The sequence below is a fragment of the Phacochoerus africanus genome, chromosome 8 (genome assembly GCF_016906955.1).
Source record: "Phacochoerus africanus isolate WHEZ1 chromosome 8, ROS_Pafr_v1, whole genome shotgun sequence".
Classification (NCBI taxonomy): Eukaryota; Metazoa; Chordata; class Mammalia; order Artiodactyla; family Suidae; genus Phacochoerus; species Phacochoerus africanus.
Genome location: NC_062551.1, coordinates 168,291,389 through 168,311,684, shown reverse-complemented (window position 1 = coordinate 168,311,684; position 20,296 = coordinate 168,291,389). Strand labels below are relative to the sequence as shown.

The window sequence follows — 20,296 nt, the reverse complement described above, 5'->3', positions numbered from 1 at the left end:
TGCAGCAAGATGGATGGAACTAGAGATTCTCATACTAAGTAAGTCAAAAAGAGAAAGACAAATACTATGATACCATTTAGATGTGAAATCTAAAATATGGCACAAATGAACCTATCTATTCTCACAGACATAGAGAATAGACTTGTGGTTGCCAAGGGAGAGGGTGGAGGGAGTGGGATGGATGGGGAGTTTGGGGTTAATAGATGCAAACTATTACATTTAAATGGAAAAGCAATGAAGGCCTACTGTATGGCACAGGGAACTAACTATATTCTGTCTCTTGGGATAGGCTATGATGGAAGATAATATAAGAAAGCAAATGTGTGTGCATATATATCTATATATATCTTGCTGTACAGCAGATATTGGCACATTATAAATCAACTATATTTTAATAAATAAATCAACAAACTCTAACTTTTCTCACCCAACATTGGACACATGCTGCTTTGTACCAGAAACCTTTTTTTATAAGGTTTTGCCTAGCTCACCAAGCCATTTCTCAGTCTTATTTCCCTCCCCAAAGCCCTGAAAGTCAACACCACCACATAAATTAAAGGATTTTAATGAGGGTTGGTATCTGATTCAAACTTTTCATCTAAATTTTTTTTTTAAGAATTTAGAATTAGAACTGAAACAGTTTGGGCTGGTCCTCTTGAAAAAGCTGTAAATTTAAGAGGTATCAGATGGCCATATGCCAAAAAAGCAAGGAAAGTTGGTTTGCAGAAAAGAATAGATAAGTTACATTCAGAGCAAAACAACAGAGAAGAAAATATACCGCCAAGGTTCCTAAAAACCTAAGTTCTATTCCCTTAGAGATCTGGCTACCCCTGGGTTCTGTGAAATACCCTAGAGTATCCACCAAATAAATTCCTTTTCTTTTTTGTTTGGTATAATCCAGTGCTGGTTTCCTTCACTTACAACCAAGCAAAGTCTGACTAAAATAAATTTACTGAATCAAATTGAGATAGATTGGGACCTGGGACCCTTTGCTGCAGTTCTTGCACCTGGACAAATATCTCCTCAAGATACAAAATACAAAGAAACCATAAGGGACTAAAAATAACTGTGTGCAAGTCACAGTTGGGACAAAACTTTCTACAACACCAGAAATGCCTGTGTGCTATCAACATGATCGTCAGTAGCCATGTGTGACTACTAAGCACTTCGACTGCAGCTGGTGTGACTGAGAAACCGATTTTTTTTCTAATTAACGTAAATGTAAGTAGCCGCATGAGGCTAGTGGTTACCATGTCAGTCCATAACACTTTAGAAGATAATCCCAAAAAGTTCAAGTTTCTGTAATGGTCAAAATTAAGAGGCTTTCTCATTTCTCTCCATTTAACTGGAACATGCCAAAACTAAATATATGAATTAATACATTTTATCAAGTCCAAAAAGACTGATAAAGATGACAATGATGAACTATGGCACAACGCAAAAGTTGTTTTTGCCACTGTGTGGGACTGAGAAAGAGGGGAAAAGAAACCCTCTTCTACCCCATGTTCTTGAGCTGACAGCAGAAGATACAGGCATGTTCTCTTCTAGTCCCAAAATAATTATCCCTTTTGCTTTCTACTGCTGGAAAATGCAAAAGAGAAAAAAAAATATGCCAGACGCCTTACGTATATATTCTATCCCCTGAATCCTAACAGGCCAATGAGGTAAGCATTAACAAGCCTATTAGAATAAAACTAGGAAAAGTCAAGTAACTTGTCCATGACCTTACGGATAATACGTGGCAGAGATGCGAACCTGTATCTACCTGATTCTAAGACTATATACCAAAGCTGCCTTAACAACACCAAGACTGCTACTAGAAACAAGACATCAAGAAGCCTTTCACCCTCCTCTGGTCATAGATGGACTATTTAGAATATTACAAAAATGAAAGATTAGGATATAAGGATACTAAATATCTCAACTCAAATGCTACAGAGCTTCTCCATTTATTAACTAAATTTTAAGCTTATATTCTATCCACAAAAATTTTATTGTAGGATATTATACACAAGAATTATAACAGAATTAAAGTCATAAAATAACTCATAGTATCTCTTCTCTTTCATCATCCCTTCCAATTATATAATTCTATCAAACAAAAAGTTATGCATTTATTATTTCTAACCCAATGTCATATATAAGCTTCACCTAAACATAACTATTCCTATACAGGGATTTAAAATCTCATTGAATGACTTTAATATATGATTGTCAGCATATTCCACAACTAAGATAACTTGAAGTCTACAACCAGTGGAAGATTAAAATTCACAAAAATATCCTGATAGACCCCTATCTAAAGTTTTAAGTATTAAAAAAAAAAAAGGTAAAATGAATCTTCCCATCACACTAAGCAGAAATCACAGTGTTGTGTGAAATTAGTTCTACAATAGCTTTGGAGATTAAAGAAAAAATAAGAGTCTTTTTTTTTTAAGTTCTTTTCAGAGTTACATCCGTTGTTGGGTCAGGGTCAGGGGGTCAGGGCACATGGACTCCAACAAAGAAGAAAAGCAATCACTCTACCTACTTCCATTATAAGCAGGAAGATGCATTCTCAGGGAAAGACATGTCATAATGGCATGAAGAAAAGCTTTCCTACTGAGGAAAAAGGACAGCCAGCCTTCATCTGATAAAAATTCTAGTATATAAAAACTAAAAAAGAAACTTTATTTTTCTTTTGTAGCATTCTGAACAACCAGAATTTCCCTCAAGCCTAAGGATTCTTTGACTTCGTATTCATGGCTCTAATAATTTTCTATCATCTCTCCTGCCCTCCAAAGCTGGGCAATTCCAACTCTGGTCATCGCTTACTTTTTTCAAGCCACAATGACCCCGGTCACTGTTCCTGCAACAGTCGAGGCACGTCTCCTGCCCTGAAACTTCCTGGGTTCCCTCTGCTGGGAATTCTCACCTTCCACCTACACCGGGCCCACAGCTCATGCCATCGCCCTTTCACATCTTCATCCAAATGCAATCTTTTCACCAGGAAAGCCTTCCCAGACTACCTTACCTAACATGGACAAACATCCCTCTATCTCCTATCATCTTCTCCTTTATTTTTCACCCTCGCTCTTATCACTGACACGCTCAGATATTTCTTACTTTTTTTGTTTTAATGTAAGCCCAGTAATTACAGGATTTTTATCTGTTATGTTCACTACTGTAGCCCCAACATTTAGAATAATTCCTGACAACATACTAGGTGCTCAATATACTGAATGAATAAATGATACAGCTAGCTGCAACACCACAGGTAACTGGCAGGTGCTGCCATCAACACTTCGTATTCAAGTCTGAAAGATTTCAATTAACAGATTATATTTAGGTTATTTTTTCAATCTGTGCTCTGAGAACTACAGTAATCCCTCAGGGCATCTGTGAGGGTAGAACACAGAAGTCTAAGCAAGCAGAAAAGTTCCACATTTATCTTTTATTCACAGGATTTCATATAAGATTTAATTTACACTATTAAAAAATAATAATAACAAAAAAGTCAATCTTAGAGCTAGAAAAAAAAAGATTTAATTTACATAAAGGATTTAGCAACTTCAAAAAAAATCTAAAGCCACTGGGCTGAATACAACTTAATTCCTACTTTTTTACATTTTACTTATTTATTGTACATGGGGATAAGTTAGGCATTATGTTTATATCATTCTTTGGAAAGAGGTTTAAATTGCTATCCAGTCTTATTTAATAATCTGCTATAAAGGCAATAAAAATTTACCATGGAGGTCCCATCGTGGCGCAGTGGTTAACGAATCCCACTAGAAACCATGAGGTTGCGGGTTCGATCCCTGGCCTTGCTCAGTGGGTTAAGAATCCGGCGTTGCTGTGAGCTGTGGTGTAGGTTGCAGATGTGGCTTGGATCCCCCGTTGCTGTGGCTCCGGCGTAGGCCGATGGCTACAGCTCCGATAAGATTCCTAGCCTCGGAAACTCCATATGCCGTGGGAGCGGCCCAAGAAATGGCAAAAAAACAAAAAAATTTAAAAATTTAAAAAAATTAAAAATAAAAATTTACCATGTATTTTCTAGTTAAAACAAATAGAAAGCAGATTAGGGTTTTTTGCTTTTTTTTTTTTTAAGATAAAAAAAAGGAATGACGAAGTGTAAAATGTCATTTCATGTACAAGAACATATATGTACATTCACCAAGTGGAGATTAATATCCAAATCCCACTACCACAAACGTCTCTGTAAGCAAAAACAACTCCCAGCCCCACAAAAGAGGACTATTTAAGGAAACAAACTACAGTATTTTATTCTGAACCTTAGAGCAAAACCAATTTAATGTGACTTCACCAGCATAACTTTTCAAATGTTGCATATGTTCCAGTAAAAAAACAGCGCACTCACCTTAATGAAGTTACAGATGGACAAGCCTGTCCATACAAACCCATCTGGCCACAAAGAGAATCTGAAAGGTAAAGAAGAGTTAGTTATCAAATGCTCCGAAATAAACTCAACTACAAATCACACCAGCATTCTATAACATAAATAGAATGCTAGAAGATTCACCATTATTTGAACACATACCCACATAATTTTAAAATGCTATTGGAGTTCCCGTCGTAGCGCAGTGGTTAACGAATCCGACTAGGAACCATGAGGTTGCGGGTTCGATCCCTGGCCTTGCTCAGTGGGTTAAGGATCCGGCGTTGCCGTGAGCTGTGGTGTAGATCGCAGACACGGCTCGGATCCCGAGTTGCTCTGGCGTAGGCCGGTGGCTACAGCTCTGATTTGACCCCTAGCCTGGGAACCTCCATATGCTGCGGGAGTGGCTCTGGAAAAGGCAAAAAGACAATAAAATAAAATAAAATAAAATGCTATTGAGCAATAAAATGAAGATACTAAGGCAGACAGACATACCAGGAAGAGTAAGAAAAACAGGCACACTGTAACATCCAAAGAAGCTAAAAACTCATCAAATTTAGCAAACTCTTATATTTAGTTAGAGATAGAGTGTCCACACTGTTTAGAAGAATCCTAAGGATTCCAGAGAGAAGCCTAGAGACTACCAACGAGCTGAGCACGCAGGCTTCCATCCCCACATCACTGTCTCCCACCTCATCTATACCAGTGCTGTCTCTGTGGGGTTTACGGACTGGACGTCACTACAGTTTCAACTGAAGAACAGTCCCACTGCTTTAAAAATAGTTAAGAATAGCACTGTTCAAATTCTAGCTGTGACACTATGAGACCCTGAAGAATTGATATAACCTCAATGAACCTCCATTTCTTCATCTCTGACTTGGGGGTTAATACCACCTATACAACTTTTTTGGGGGATCCGAGCTCCGTCTGCAACCTACACCACAGCTCACGACACCACCAGATCCTTAACCCACTGGACGAGGCCAGGGATCAAACCTGCGTCCTCATGGATGTCAGATTCATTTCCGGTGAGCCACAATGGGAACTCCCACCTATACTACTTCCTTTCTTCATCAGGGGTAAACTGCAGGTGTGCTATTAGAATTAAATAAATCAATGAACAATGTGAAACTGTCAGCATGACTCCCTGGCACAACGACGATCCACGAGTGTCTAGAGGTCACCAGAATGAGAGAAGCTGGACCGGATATAAGTGTACACATACGCCTACACTGCACAAACGGAGTCTGTGTGTGTGCACCTAAGGAAAACAGGTTCACGCTAAAGCGATCATCTGCTATTCCCAGTTCTAGCCACTGTTACCGAGCAGGACCACACGCCTATCAAGAACGTCTCATTTTTCAAGGAAAATATCCAAAATTTTATTTGAAATCTCCTGATTTTTTTTTTTTTTTTGAAGTTCTGGGGCCAGTGGGGGCCAGGGATCAATCCCAAGCTACAGGAGCTATCTGAGCCACTGCACTGACCACACTGGGTCCTTAACCTGTTGTGCCACAAGGGAACTCCAAAAGCTGGATATTTTTATTTTATTTTATTTATTTATTTATTTATTTATTTTGGTCTTTTGTCTCTTTAGGGCCACACCCGCAGCATATGGAAGTGCCCAGGCTAGGGGTCGAATCGGAGCTGTAGCTGCTGGCCTACACCACAGCAACACAAGATCCCAGTGCATCTGTGACCTACCCCACAGCTCACAGCAACGCCAGATCCTTAACCCACTAAGTGAGGCCAGGGATCGAACCCTCGTCCTCATGAATACTAGTCGGGTTCATTAACCGCTAAGCCATGACAGGAACTCCCTGAAATCTCCTGACTTTTATTTTCTAAATACTATGTGGGCCAAACAAAACACTGAATGTCGTCCCAAGTTTATAACTTTAATTTAGAGGCTGACTGAATTCCCTGCATCTACTTGTCCTTGCATGCACTGAACAGAGACAGACACTTCTACTTCTGACAGAAGACAGGCTGATCGACATGCCCACTGACAGTAAGAAACACAGGATAGAATTTTTTAATCCTTATAAGTTAATCAATAACCTGAAAGAAAATAAAGCATGATCAAGGCTAGAAACCAAGTAAAAGAAGGAGTTCACCAATGGCACAGCAAGCTAAGGATCCAGTGTTGTCACTACTGCTGTTCGGGTTGCTTCTGTGGCATGTGTCCCATACCTAGCCTGGGAACTTCTGCATGCCACACAGGGGCATGGCCCCAAAACAAACAAACAAACAAACAAAAAAACACTAAGTGAAAGATACTAAAGAAGTATGCTGGGTACTAAAACCAGCTTTGATTCACCTTCAGGGCATTTTGCCAACCCTATGAATTTCAGCCTGTGATTCCAAGGTCTATTAGGGCTCAAGGTACAAGAGGCAAAGTCCAGGTGTGACCCAGGAAAACTGCAAGGAAAACGTCTTAACCTTGGCACTTAGCGCTGGTAAGGGACTGGGGGACGACGACAGCAGTTCAACAGCATCTCCCCTGATACTCGCAACCATAAGCCGCCCCTCACTCAAGATTATGGTTTTAAAAGCTTCGTACTTAGAATGCTGTTTAGGGCAGTCCTAGAATGGTAACATCCCACATCCAAACTTGACAGAAACAAATGCAAATCCTCTCTGGGGAATCTGCCTGTGATCTAGGCCTGGAAACATTCCCAAGTATAAAGTCCGAAAATAAATCAATTCACAATCAAAAATCACAAAACCCAAAAGGGAACAAGCTGCTCAGAATAAGATACAGCTGAAACATTTCAGTTGGCAGAATCAAAAACCTCAAAGAGTTCAGATATGGGAATTACTGGACACTTTTCTTTTTTTTTATTTTATGGGTGATTTATCAACTCCTATATTTCAAATGCCTGTAAACAGTTGAAATACCTCAAATCTCCATCTCTAACAGGGATCTACCTCCTGATCTCCGTTCTCCAGAAATATCTACCATCCCTCCTGAAAACCCCAAAATTACCACGTCCAAAGCTGAACTCGTCATCTTTCTTTCATGTATTTCCGAACTTGATAAAAGGGCACAGTCTCTTATTTAAGAATGGCTTTCAGGTTTCTAGCCTAACTCCTTTCTTTTCCTTTGGTAGAGCCGATCACTTCTTTCTAACGCCTGATTTCTAAGAGGAATGACTTCTCTAAACATGCCTGGGCTCTTAGCCCACTCCTCACCAGAGAGGTAAGTAACTTGGTTAGTGGGCGGAGCTGATTCCAGGACTCCACATCCAGGATTCTACAAGGTAGTTATGCTGGTGTGTCTGCTCTGTTGACTCTAACAATGAAGACATCAGACCGACTGTCTAGACTGGGTGGGTAGGGAAAGAGAGTGTGGAAAGTTAGCCCATTTGGCTTTTAAACTTAAACCACATTCGACAGCAGTCAACAATATCAGCTTTAAAAACAAAGGTAATTTCTACAAAAGCTACCCTATGATCCAACAAGTCTACTCTTAGGAGTATGTGCGTGTGTTTCTATATAAAAATGTATATATAGAGAGATTAAATATATATACATATATAAAATCCTCTTTAGAACACACATACATACACATCCCCAAGAGAACTTAAAACATGTTCACACTGAAACTTGCATATGATGTTCACAGCAGCATTACTTATAAATCTAAAAAGTGGGAATAGAAGTTCCCGTCGTGGCACAGTGTTAACGAATCTGACTAGGAACCATGAGGTTGCAGGTTCGATCCCTGGCCTTGCTCGGTGGGTTAAGGATCTGGCATTGCCGTGAGCTGCGGTGTACGTCGTAGACTCGACTTGGATCCCACGTGGTTGTGGCTCTGGTGTAGGCCGGCAGCTGCAGCTCCAATTAGACCCCTAGCCTGGGAACCTCCATATGTCAAGGGAGCGGCCCTAGAAAAGACAAAAAAAAAAAAAAGTGGGAATAAACCCATATGACCATTAATGATGAACAGATAAACAAAACATGGCATATCTAAAATATTCATATAATGTACAACAGAATATTACTTAGCCATAAAAAGGAATGAAGTACTGCTACAGGCTACAACATGGATGAACCCTGAGAGCCTTATGCTAAGTGAAATAAGACAGACACAAAAGGCCACATATTGCATGAGTCCATTCACACATTTCCAGAATAGGTAAATCCTAGAGATGTAGAGTATATTAGTTGCCAGGAGATGGGGGAATAGGAGAAGGGAGGAAGGTAGGCAGGCTTACTAACAGGTGTCTGTTTGGAACAATAAAAATATTCTAAAATAACATAGTGGTGATAGTTGCACAATTTTATGAATGAAAACCTTTACTATGGAGTTCCCGTTGTTGCTCAACAGGTTAAGCACTCAGTGTTGTCTCTGTGAGGACGTGGGTTCAATCCCTGGCCTCGCTCAGTGGATTAAGGATGGCTTCAAGCTGTGGCACAGGTCACAGATGTGGCTTGGATCTGGTGCTGCTGTGGCAGAGGCCACAGCTGCAGCTCCAACTCAACCCATGACCCAGGAACGGCCTTACGCAGCAGGTGCAGCCATAAAAAGGAAAAAGAAAAAAAAACAAAAACCTTCCATATAAAACCACCAAAGTTTACAATTTAAAATGGTGATTTTTATGCTACGTGAATTTTTACTACCAACTCCAGCTCCTGGATCTCTCTCTAATCTACTATGCCCTCAATACCTTAGTTTCAGTTTTCTCGTTTTTAACTTAGACTGTTGCTCCTAAATGGTATCTTGAATCTCAGGCTGTTTAACTGAAAGAATATGCCTACAGAGGCAAATGGCCAGCAACACGGAACACTCACAAAAGAAGGCTAAAGTTCACAGTGAAATAGGGAAAATCTCAAAGTGTCCTCCAAACTACAAACTCACATTTCTGAAGCCAACCTCAGTTAAACAATTACATTAATTCAATCATCCAAAATTTATACAGTTTAAGCTGGTGCCAACAGCACCTAGTAGCATCCTCTGCGAATCCTCTGAAAATCAATACGCCAAAAACCTTTGTGCAGAATGGCACAACCAGAGTATGGGAAGTAAAAGCCGGTCACTCACTGATGGGTATGCTCCAACAGAAACTGCTTGATCATGTCCCACCACGAAGAGAACATGGAACTCTTTAATGTAAAAGCAGAGTCTTCAAGTGTCCATTAAACTGAGCTACCAACTATTCACCTTTAGGAAGCAGATGTTTAACAAACCTAACAGCTATATAACAATACATTACTTGGGAGAAGAAGGTGAAATGGGACCAAGTATTTTGAAAAAGCTCCCAAGCAATTCTCGTGAGTGCTTCTCTCCTCTCTCCCTCTACACAGAGATACAATACTTCACAGTTTACAAAGAACTTGCAACACTCGTAACCTTGAGTCAAGACCCTGACTGGAAACCCAACTGTGACCCTGGGTATATCATTAACGTCTGTAAAGTTTAATTTGCCTCTCTATACCAAAGAGAAAATTCATGCCTCTGTTACTATGACAGTAGCCTGAATGAGAGCACCATCATACCAGATAAAAGAATTGTTTGTTGAAAAGAAATACTATACCACTAAGAGATGACTCCTTTTTCTTTCTTCTGAATTCAGCTCTATCTTTCGAAAGACTTGAAAGAAAAAAATTTACTAGCATCCAGGAAGGAACAACCGCTCTAAATCAGATTACTTAACTGAACACTGTAAATTGTTATACCATTAGTCACAGGTAATCATTAAAGCAGTCATGGAAATAACCTGTGCCTTAATCAGCCTAAACAGGAAAAATCTGCCAGAGGAAGGCGTAAAGGGAAAAGAATCCTGCTGAGTAAGTAGCAATCAGCTGTTCATCTCAGTTCCACTAGTTAAACCTGAAGGCAATGGTGCAGCTAGATAGAGCTAAAAAGTGAGAACTCAGAGCCACATGCTCTCAGAAAGCAATTAAAATCATGTGAGAATGATCAATTCACCACAGAAATGTTAGCGGAAGAAGAGAAACCAGAACCTAAATTTGGAGAACTCTTACAGATTTAGAGAAGAGAAACCAGTTTAAAAAAAATTTTTAATGTAAAAAAAACTTGAGAAAATTATACTGGAGAGAGCAAGAAGTGATTTAATGGGGAGAAAGGCAATAGTGTTACAGATTAGGATGGATATAAACTGAAAAAATAATATTGGTTATTTTAAAAATTTTTTATTATAGTTTACTTACAAAGTTGTACCAATTTCTTTCTGCTGTATAACAAAGTTACCCAGTTATATATATTTATACATTCTTTTTATATTCTTTCCACCATGACCCATCCCAGGAGACTGAATATTAATTTCCTGTGCTGTAGAGCAGGCCCTTCTTGTTTATCCTTTCTAAATCTAACAGTCTGCATCTACTAACCCCAAACTCCCAGTCCATCCCTCTCCCGCCCCTCTTCCCCTTGGCAACCACAAGTCTACTCTTTTCGTTTCTGCTTCGTAGAAAGGTTCATTTGTGCCATATTTTAGATTCCACATATAAGTGATATCACATGGTATGTGTCTTTCTCTTTCTGACTTCACTTAGTATGGGAATCTCTAGTTGCTGCAAATGGCATTATTTCCCTCTTTTCTACGACTGAGTAATATTCTGTTGTATATATGTACCACTAATACTGGCCTTTAGAATGTAGAAGATCGTTAATACCACAGAGGGTGCGTTTTGGGGACTAGTGAGAACAAAAATTTAGACTGCAAGGGTGTTCAGAATTAGAGTGAAATAAAAGTTTAGCTACAAACAATACAAAATGAAAATAAAGGGAAAGTGCGATAAGGTCAAACAGAGCAGAGAGGAACAGATCAGGAAAGGCGAAGGATTTGTTAGGAAACCCACCACACTAAGGCCACTACACTGTGTTATTCTTCACAGGTCTCGTCATCATTGGATGTGACCTGATAGGACTTTTGTTTTACTTTCTCTACCCCACTAGAATGCAGATAAAAGTCTGTTTCATTCTCTGTTATATCCCCAAATCCTGGTACATAGCCTGCAGTCATGTTTGTCCAATGAATGAATAAATCAGGTCCCTCGAGAACTGGAAAAAAGAGAGTAAACCTAAAAGAAGGACAACTAAGATTGAACTGAAAACTCATCAGATCTTTTTAATACAGTCTTTGTATACATGACTTCTCTCTGCCTCCAAGGAAGTACGTAGAACCAATCCACACTTAGAAGAGGAAGTTAGGTATCCACAGTATATAACAGACCCTTACAACTCAATAACAAAAAGACAACCCAACTTAAAAATGGGCAAAGATTTGGCAATATAGCTCAGAAGCAGAGCATTTGACTGAAGAAAAAAAAAAAAAAGCAGAGATTTGAACAGACATTTCCACAAAGGAGATACCAAAATGTCCAATTAAGATAGGAAAAGATGTTCAACATCATTAGTCATTGGGAAATGCAAACGAAACCACAATGAGATACCACTTCACACCAGTTAGGATGGCTATAATCAAAAAGACAGACAAAAACAAAGATTACAAAAATGTGGAGCAGACATGTAAAATAATGCAGCCGCTCTGGAACACAGTTCGGCAGTCTGTCAAAAGGTTAAACACAGGGTGACCATATGATACAGCCATTCCACTCCCAGGGAAGATACCCAAGAGATGAAAACATGCCTCGGCAGAAAAATCTGTACATGAATGTTCACAGTAGCATTATATCATAACAGCAAAACAGTGGAAACATCCAAAAGCCCAGCAACTGATGAATGGATAAATAAGATGTTATAACCATATAGCAGAATATTTGGCCATAAAAAGAAATGGTACATGCTGTAACATCTGCGACCCTTGAAAACATGCTAAGTGAAAGAAGCTAATAACAAGACTACACATTCATGATTCCATTTATATCAAATGTCCAAAACAGACATATTAAGGGCTCGATCACAGATTGTAGTTCGATTAGATTAGTAGTTTCTTAGGGCTGGGTGGGGCAGGTAAAGTGGACTGATTGCTAATGAGTGTGAGGTGTTTTTTTCCCCGAGGGAGAGGAAAACATTCTATAATTAGACTGCAGCAGTGATTTCACAACCCTTTGAATATGTTTGTTAAAAACTGAATTTTTATATACACATACACACATGTATACTTTCTTTTTCTCTCTCTTTAGGGCTGCACCTGCCGTACATGCATGGAAGTTCCCGGGGCAGGGGTTGAATCAGAGCTGCAGCTGCAGGCCCACATCACAGCCACATCGGATCCTGGCCACATCTGTGACCTATGCTGCAGCTTGCAGCAGTGCTGGATCCTTAACACACTGACCAAAGCCAGGGATTAAACCCACATCCTCACAGACACTACATCTGGTTCTTAACTCACTGAGCCACAATGTGAACTCTGAATTTAATATTTTAAATAGGTGAATTGTATGGTATGTAAATTATATCTCAATAGGGCTGGGGGAGGGTTCCTTTTTTTTTTTTTTTTTAAGAGCAAGCTTAAGAACCATCGCACACAAATATTCTCTTGTTAAGTTTCTGCTTCTTTGCTCACCAGTGCCGCAAGAGCCAGCCCCACCCTAAAAACTGGAAAAGGAAGGGGAGGTTAAAAATAATGGTGTCACCAGAAAGCAACTCTATTATAACAATTATTTTGAAATCTATAACCCCTTGAACCATTAGTAGTTCAGGAAAGTTTGTTTTCTGATGGGCTCCATCATTTCGAAAGCATACTGTTTATTAACTAACCGTGTTTAATGAAGATACACTTATGTATACAACCCTGTATACACCCTGAAAAAATTCGACACGAAACCATGCCCCTGCATCTATAAATCAACGAGTTAGGCTATACCCCTCTCTTTTACAAACATGACTAGGGACAAGTCTTATTCTCTAATAACAGGAAGATGAAAAAAAGCGCGCCAACTAACAATCAGCTTCAGCTTTCTACGGTTTTTAAGAGTCGGAGTTTAAGTCAGTTGCTGTTCCTTTACCTTCCATGGTTTAGGAACTGGTGTCAGTAAAACAGGTGGTAAATGTGGGAGAGGGAGCTTCCTGGCCAAGCATCGCAGAGCTCTTAACTTCTTCCAAACCCCAAACCTTACTTACTTCCTGCAATATACATAAACAGGTCACAGGCCACCCTCTTCAAACCAAATCAGAACCCAAGCAAACAGCACAGGACTCTATTTCTGGGTCTGTCATCAACTCACTGGATAATTCTGAAACTTCAATCTCTACTTTGCCCAATAACCTAACCACGATTTCCAGTCCAAAAATCAAATCATGTGGTCTAATAAAGAACGTTTTCCCGATTTACAGATTTACTTTCATGGAAAATCTGACAATGGTGTGTGAAGTTAAATCACAATATATGTTCAAATCGTCTCTAATGAATATGTTTACTCCAAAAATGTTGAGTTCTTCCATTTCAAATTTTTAAAGGTATTCACCAGAGAAAGAGTAAGCTACAGAGGGCTGAAGGGTTCTGAGGTTTTAAATTTAAGCTGTTATATTTAGAAAACGACGATGCCACCTCTCTGGATCTCATATCTTTATCTTGGGCATTTGATTCATGTGCTTTGCCTGGTGTAATTCAAAGCGAGAGAGCCTATCACATCCCTGAAGTGTAAACTGAACATATCAAAACATTGATTGTCAGAGGAATGCGATACCAAAGAGACGGGCAGGTATAGTCGCCACTGCTAGAGCTATTTAACCAAGTATGAACTACCTGTCTGGTCCCTAAAGCCGTCTACAAACCACTGCCAGCTTTACAAGAAACATTTCTCTCCCATTCCTGGAAATCCTGATTCAAGAGTCTAAGGTGAAATCTAGGGAATCTACTAATTACAAGTTATCAGGTGATTCTACAAACTCATGGACTTGGAGAACAGACTTGTGGTTGCCAAGGGGGAGGACGAGGGAGTGGGATGGACTGGGAGTCTGGGGTTAGTAGATGCAAACCATTGCACCTGGAGTGGATAAGCAATGAGATCCTGGCATATAGCACAGGAGAAAAAGAATGTACGTGTGTGTACATATATTATATACACATATATGTAAGACGGGGTCACTCTGCTGTACAGCAGAAATTGACAGAACGGTGTAAGTCAATGATAATAGAAAAAAATAAAAACCTTACAAAAAGTGTCAGGTGATTCTGATTTACAGCTTAATTCAGGAACTACTGGTTTAGGACAAGGACAGCAGAAAGGTTTTCTATCCCCTGCCAATTATCCTTGATAGGTGGTAGCCGCCTGAAGTGCTACACTGAGAAGGTCATGTCTAAAAACAAGGAGTAGTTTGCCATTGACATGGTAATGGGGAAGTGGCAATATGCAAACCTTGTATCTGTCGTCTGCGATTTAGACCACTGAATGGGACTGCTTGTTTTTCAAAGGAGGCTTTGGGGATAAAAGAAGAGACTCAGACCGGGACTATGTGCTTCTAACTGGCAGAAGCTCTGAATGTCTCTGGGAAGGTAGCAGGCAGCAGTAACAGGCCCACGGACATATGTACCAGGACTCTCGAAAAGCTTTCCATTATTATACAGAAAAAGAATTCTGCTCTCAAAACGTCTACAACCTTGTTTGAGAAATGAAACTTCTACACGATAATATAAATTTGGTCTAAAAAAAAAATGGAATGCTTGTGCTTCAGGGAGTTCCACTTCAGGCACAAGCAGGAGCTAATGGAGTGTATAGCGTGCCAGGCCCAGAACAGCGTCGTCTGAACTGACTCAAGCAGGAGTCAACTGTGGGCTCCTGATAAGGACACAATTAAAGAAGATTCCACTAGCGGCATATTTTAGGAAAATAAATGGAAAGCTATACAATTAAGGCAGGGCCCACTGGAAGGCAAATAAATCTGTTTTGTTTTGCTTCTGTAAACACCTGTCTCTGCCACTGGATTGTGGGCCTCAACCTTTCTACCTATCATAATGTCTAGTACATGTTTTGTCATAATAATTCAAAATGTTTGCGAAATTACTGTGAAAGAAGAAAACTATTAGACCTACTTCAAAAGGCACAGTAACAGAACTTGGTAGGAAAGGAGGAGACAGAATGAAACATGCCAGAAAAGTAAGGGGGACTGTGTTCGGTTGGAAGAGACACTAAGCACATCTAAATGCAATGTGTAGACTGTCTGGATCTTGATTCAGTTAAAATCCAACTGTAAAAAGACACTTTTAAATAATCACAGACATTTTTATTATAAACTGGGTATCAGATAACACTAATAGGAAATACTATTAATTTTGATAGATACAATAATGGCATGTAGTTATGTAAGAAAATGCCTTTGTAGAGATGCATACTGACATTTGCAGAGGTAAAAAGACAGTGTCTATGGAGTTTCCACTGTGGCACGATGGGTTAAGAGTCTGACAGCAGCGGTCTGGGTCACCACAGAGGTTCGAGTTCAATACCCAACCCAGTGCAGTTGGTTAAAGGATCTTGTGTTGCTGCAGCTGTGGCTCAGATTAAATCCCTGGCCCAGGGAACTTCCATATGCCACGCGTGCAGCCATAAGAAATAAAAAAACAATGTCTACGGATCTTCTTTAAAATACTTAGGCAGAAGAGAAAAAAGAAATAAGACAGTTTAGTCACATATGGCAAATAGCTTAATAATGGTTGATTTTGTGATGGGTATAGGGGGATTCATTAAATTTTATTTAGTGTTGAATTGGACTTTCATGTTATTCTGGTGTTGTAAATTAATTCTTTTTCTTTTTTTTCCTCAGACTTCAGAAAGCTTAAGAATGACGAGTACTTCTGAGAAAACAGCCTAGACTCAATCAGAAAAAAACAGACATTCATTTGTTAGCTCTACTAATAGGAAATCTCTCTGAATCTACTCAAAGAACTTCTTGTAAATTAATATGAGAACTGAATATGAGCCAAGGCAGTGACTCAGCTGCTAAAAAGAAAATACAATCTTAGGCTTCATTAGAAGAAGAGTATCCAGATCAAGGACGGGAGCAGTCCCATTCCCCCTTCCCTGATGAGCTCACAACTGGAGGATTGTGTTCTGTTTTGAGGACCACATTTTAAGAACACATACGAGCTCGAATGCTTGCAGGGAGAGAGACCAGACGAGTAAGGAGTTTAGAAGCCGAAGGTCAAGTGGAGAACGACTGAAGAAAATGGGTGTGTTTAGCTGGAAGAAAACACTTTCCGGCCTTCCCGTCGCCTCTACCATAGAGACCCCAGCGTAACTTCTCAAGGAGTTCAAAGGAGTTCTTAATAGGCAAGATTCTATAATCAAAGAAGTCTGAGTCAGGAACTTTTTTTTTCCTCCAAAGGGTTTATCAAAGTGTTCAGTATCCTACAGCACTTTATGACTCTGCAAGAAAAATTTCAGTATTTCCCAAATGTGACCATTTACTCATTCATTCAACATATATTTACTGAGCCCCTATTATTTGCCAACACTCCTCCAGGTGTTCAGAATACAGCAATGAACATTTTTAAAATCCTCGAGAAGCATCTGTGAAACAGTCAAGCTGGGCCTCTTGCTACCTCTCTAACCTGCACTGTACTTCCTCATCCCTAGGTTTTTGATTATGCGTTCCATCCAGACTGCCCCATCCCTAATCTAATTTAAATACTATTGCGGCCAAGAAGCTTTCCTGATCACAAGCAAAACCACTCTTTTCAATAAACCCATGGCTCTTTCTCTGTTCCAGTTCTTTGAAAACAGACTATGCCTCTTAATTACCTCTGGATCTCTCACAATGCCTAGGACCACATCTTGCATGTGCAGGTGCTAAAGAAATATCTGCTGAAGGAGTAATCACATTCAAATATTTAAAGGGTTATCTTGTGAAAGAAGGCAAACTAGTTCTCTAATGTTCCACAGAGAAGGACTAGGAAAAAGAGATGAAGTTACAAGCACATTTTTGCCTCAATTAAAGCTAACAGGCTACCTTACAGCTATCGGTGACTACAGGTACTCTAAGAGTAGCCCAATAATTCCGTATCAAATGTTTTAGTGGGATAGCTCACTGGCCTGAATAAGATCTTAAGATTCTAGGAAAAACCGTAAGTCTATATATATTTAATATTTGTGTGTATATATGTACTAGACAAGAGGTAACTTTTCATACAATATAATGCATCGATGTTAGAATTCTTAAAAGTAAGCTTAAACATGAAATACCCTTTCATTTACTAGCACAGCTGATCCTTAAAGATGGGGTTAACTCAAGCATAACTTGCAGGGGGCCCTCCATATCTGTCGTTTCCCCACATCGACTGGTTCAACCAACCACGGACCATGTAGGACTGTAGTAATCACGACTGTACTGTAGCAGTCACTGTCGAAAAACATCCATGCATAAGTGGACGCGTGCAGTCCAGACCCTTGTGGTTCAGAGGTCAACTGCACGGAGGATAAAAGGCAAAACAAGACAGTATCTCCATCCTAAAAGTCAATACAAGAGTTCTTAATTATGTCCCCAGAGCAAATCTGATATAAATCCGAATGCCTACGTCATCTACCTCAGTAAGCAATACTCCTGAGATAAGCAAATTCTTTAGGTTAATGATTTTCAATATTTTTGCAGTCAGAAAAATAAGTATGAAGTCATCAGCTCCTCTTAAAATCATCAAAAGCATTAAGTTCTTCATACAAACCAATTAGTCATGCTGCCTTTTTAGTTAAAAACTAGAAAACGGGGGGGGGGGGGGGGGGGGGGAAGGGATACCTTCACATACCTAGGATATCATCTCTGTGACTGCTCTCCCAAACCAAAAGCTATAGTCTTTACTGGCAGGACACTATCAGTTACTTGTGTCCTCAGCATTTAGTAAAGTGCCCAGGACAAGACAGACAGTGAATCAATGAGCAAACAAATGAGAGAAACTAATGAGCCCAATGTCCCTGGATTAAAACAACTACCTTAAAGAATCACTAACGATTTGATTTTTCTTATTGGAAACCTGCCAAGGAAACAGAAGCAGATGAGGAGATCCTTAAATTTAGTTTTCACTATAAGTCAGAATGCTATTTTTCGGTCATTTATTAATAAGTAATTACTACATGTAAACCAAGTTGCTTCTCAGGGGGACTAAAATTAATTTACTGATCAGGAGAGCTAAATGACCAACTTCTAATGCAAAGAAAAACCCCAAACACTTAATTCAGGAGTTCTCTTGTGGTGCAGTGGGTTAAGGATCTTGCATTTTGTCTGAAATAAAACAAAAAACAAACCATGATACACCCACAACTTGACCCATAAGATTATAAAAAAGTTTATCAAACTGATTAATGTAACTGCCTAAAAAGCAAAATACTTTGATATCACTTAGTGTTTAAACTACTCTTTAAAAGTGCTATGGTTCACATTTTTCCAAACTCTCATTTGAACAACAAAAAAAAAAAGCATATAAACATTTACTGTTTAAAAACTAGAAAACAGAAGACTATAAAAATGATATATGCTCACTCTAAAGAAGTTGGGGAATATAAACAGGTTCGACAGAGAAAATAAAGACCACCCGATGTGCTGTTTTCCAGTTTGTTGGCTGGTTTCCTGCGGAGGTGTAACTTCTTTATATACCATCACACTTCCTACCCACTAGGCAAGAGACAGCAGATTCACACTACAGCAGTAACCCAAGCACCCTCGGTAGAATCATGTTCCAGGTACAATTTCTCCATCTGTACATTTTACAGATGTACACTTCCATAAAATAAGACCAAATCTACTATTTAGTAATCCTTAAAAGTTTCCCTTCCGATTCCATCTCCTCCTTCCCACCACTATTCATAAAGAATGCAGGCTCAAGTAAAAGAACATCCAATGACTAGAAATGAACCCCAATTCAGCAGTGGAAAAAGTTGTTCCCAATGGTTTTATGTCCCCAGTCTGACACGATCACAAGACAAGTTCTGCTCCAAGGAGCCCGGGGCCAGTCCTCCGAGGTCCTTAAACTTTAATTTCTACCTCAAAATCCAAAGCACCTTCTTCATAAAAACTATCAGATTTCTACTATCGGCAGAACGCAGGGCCCAGGCTCCTGTCGCAGGTCCACCGCTCGGTAACTGAGTGACACCAGGTCGGACTTGGCTTGTATCTCACATTCTCCATTTGTCAACAGCATCTGCCTTACCTACATGACAGGACTTCCGTGAGGGTCCACAGAGCGACAGACCAGAGAAAAGGCCTCCATACACTGTTCCCACGTTCAGTGGGAATCTTTCCAAAATACACAGGCCTGTGAGAAGACATAAAACCTGACTCCCCCGATGTGCAAAGACGTTATTTCTGACAGTGATTACTACCCACATACACACACGTGGGACAATACCACCAGCAGCTCCTTGTACAGGGCGGACAGGTGAAGCATGCCACAGACTCACAAACCCAACCACACTGGCCAAAACCGATGCCATGTATTATTTATCTTCTGCCATGACAGCCTGCTCCATCTCCCTTCAGAAGAGTCAACCTGTTCCTGACTGTAGCCTATCTGTTGCATCTGTAATTAACTTCCCAAAGTTCTACAGCCAAGCCACAGAAACTTTTTAGTTCTTTTCAATAATTTAATAGGCATCCATGCACACGCCAGCCAAAATCTGGCATCTTAATAACTTATTTCTCCCGTACTGTGCCCCCCAATCCTATCTCTCTGTATGTAAACAGAATTTGAAATTATTAATGAGTTCCAGCAGTCTCCCTCCCCTCATCCATTCTCTCACAAATTTATGTGTCACAATAAGACCAGGTCTCTTAACTTAGGAAAAGGCCAATTCCAATCCCCAAAACCTTTTTTTTTTTCTTTTGTGACTGCACCCACAGCATATGGAAGTTCCCAGGCCAGGAATGGAATCTGAGCCACAGCTGTAACCCACGCCACAGCTGTGGCAACACCATATCCTTAACTTGCTGTGCCATAACAGGAATTCCCAACCTCCAAAATCTTCAATAAGGTCACATTGGCACCACACTTCACCAATCAT

The 20,296-nt window shown here is 39.8% G+C and overlaps 1 protein-coding gene across 3 annotated transcripts in view; it reads right to left on the bottom strand.

The window, feature by feature from the left end:
• Positions 1-20,296, bottom strand: part of FOXJ3 (forkhead box J3) — a 138,816-nt gene that overhangs the window by 110,690 nt on the left and 7,830 nt on the right. For all 3 annotated transcript variants that reach the window (XM_047789525.1, XM_047789526.1, XM_047789527.1), the window contains exon 2: positions 4,361-4,421. In XM_047789525.1, the coding sequence (XP_047645481.1) occupies positions 4,361-4,404 (44 nt within the window). In that variant the 5' untranslated portion in view covers positions 4,405-4,421. The remainder of the gene's footprint in view (positions 1-4,360; positions 4,422-20,296) is intronic.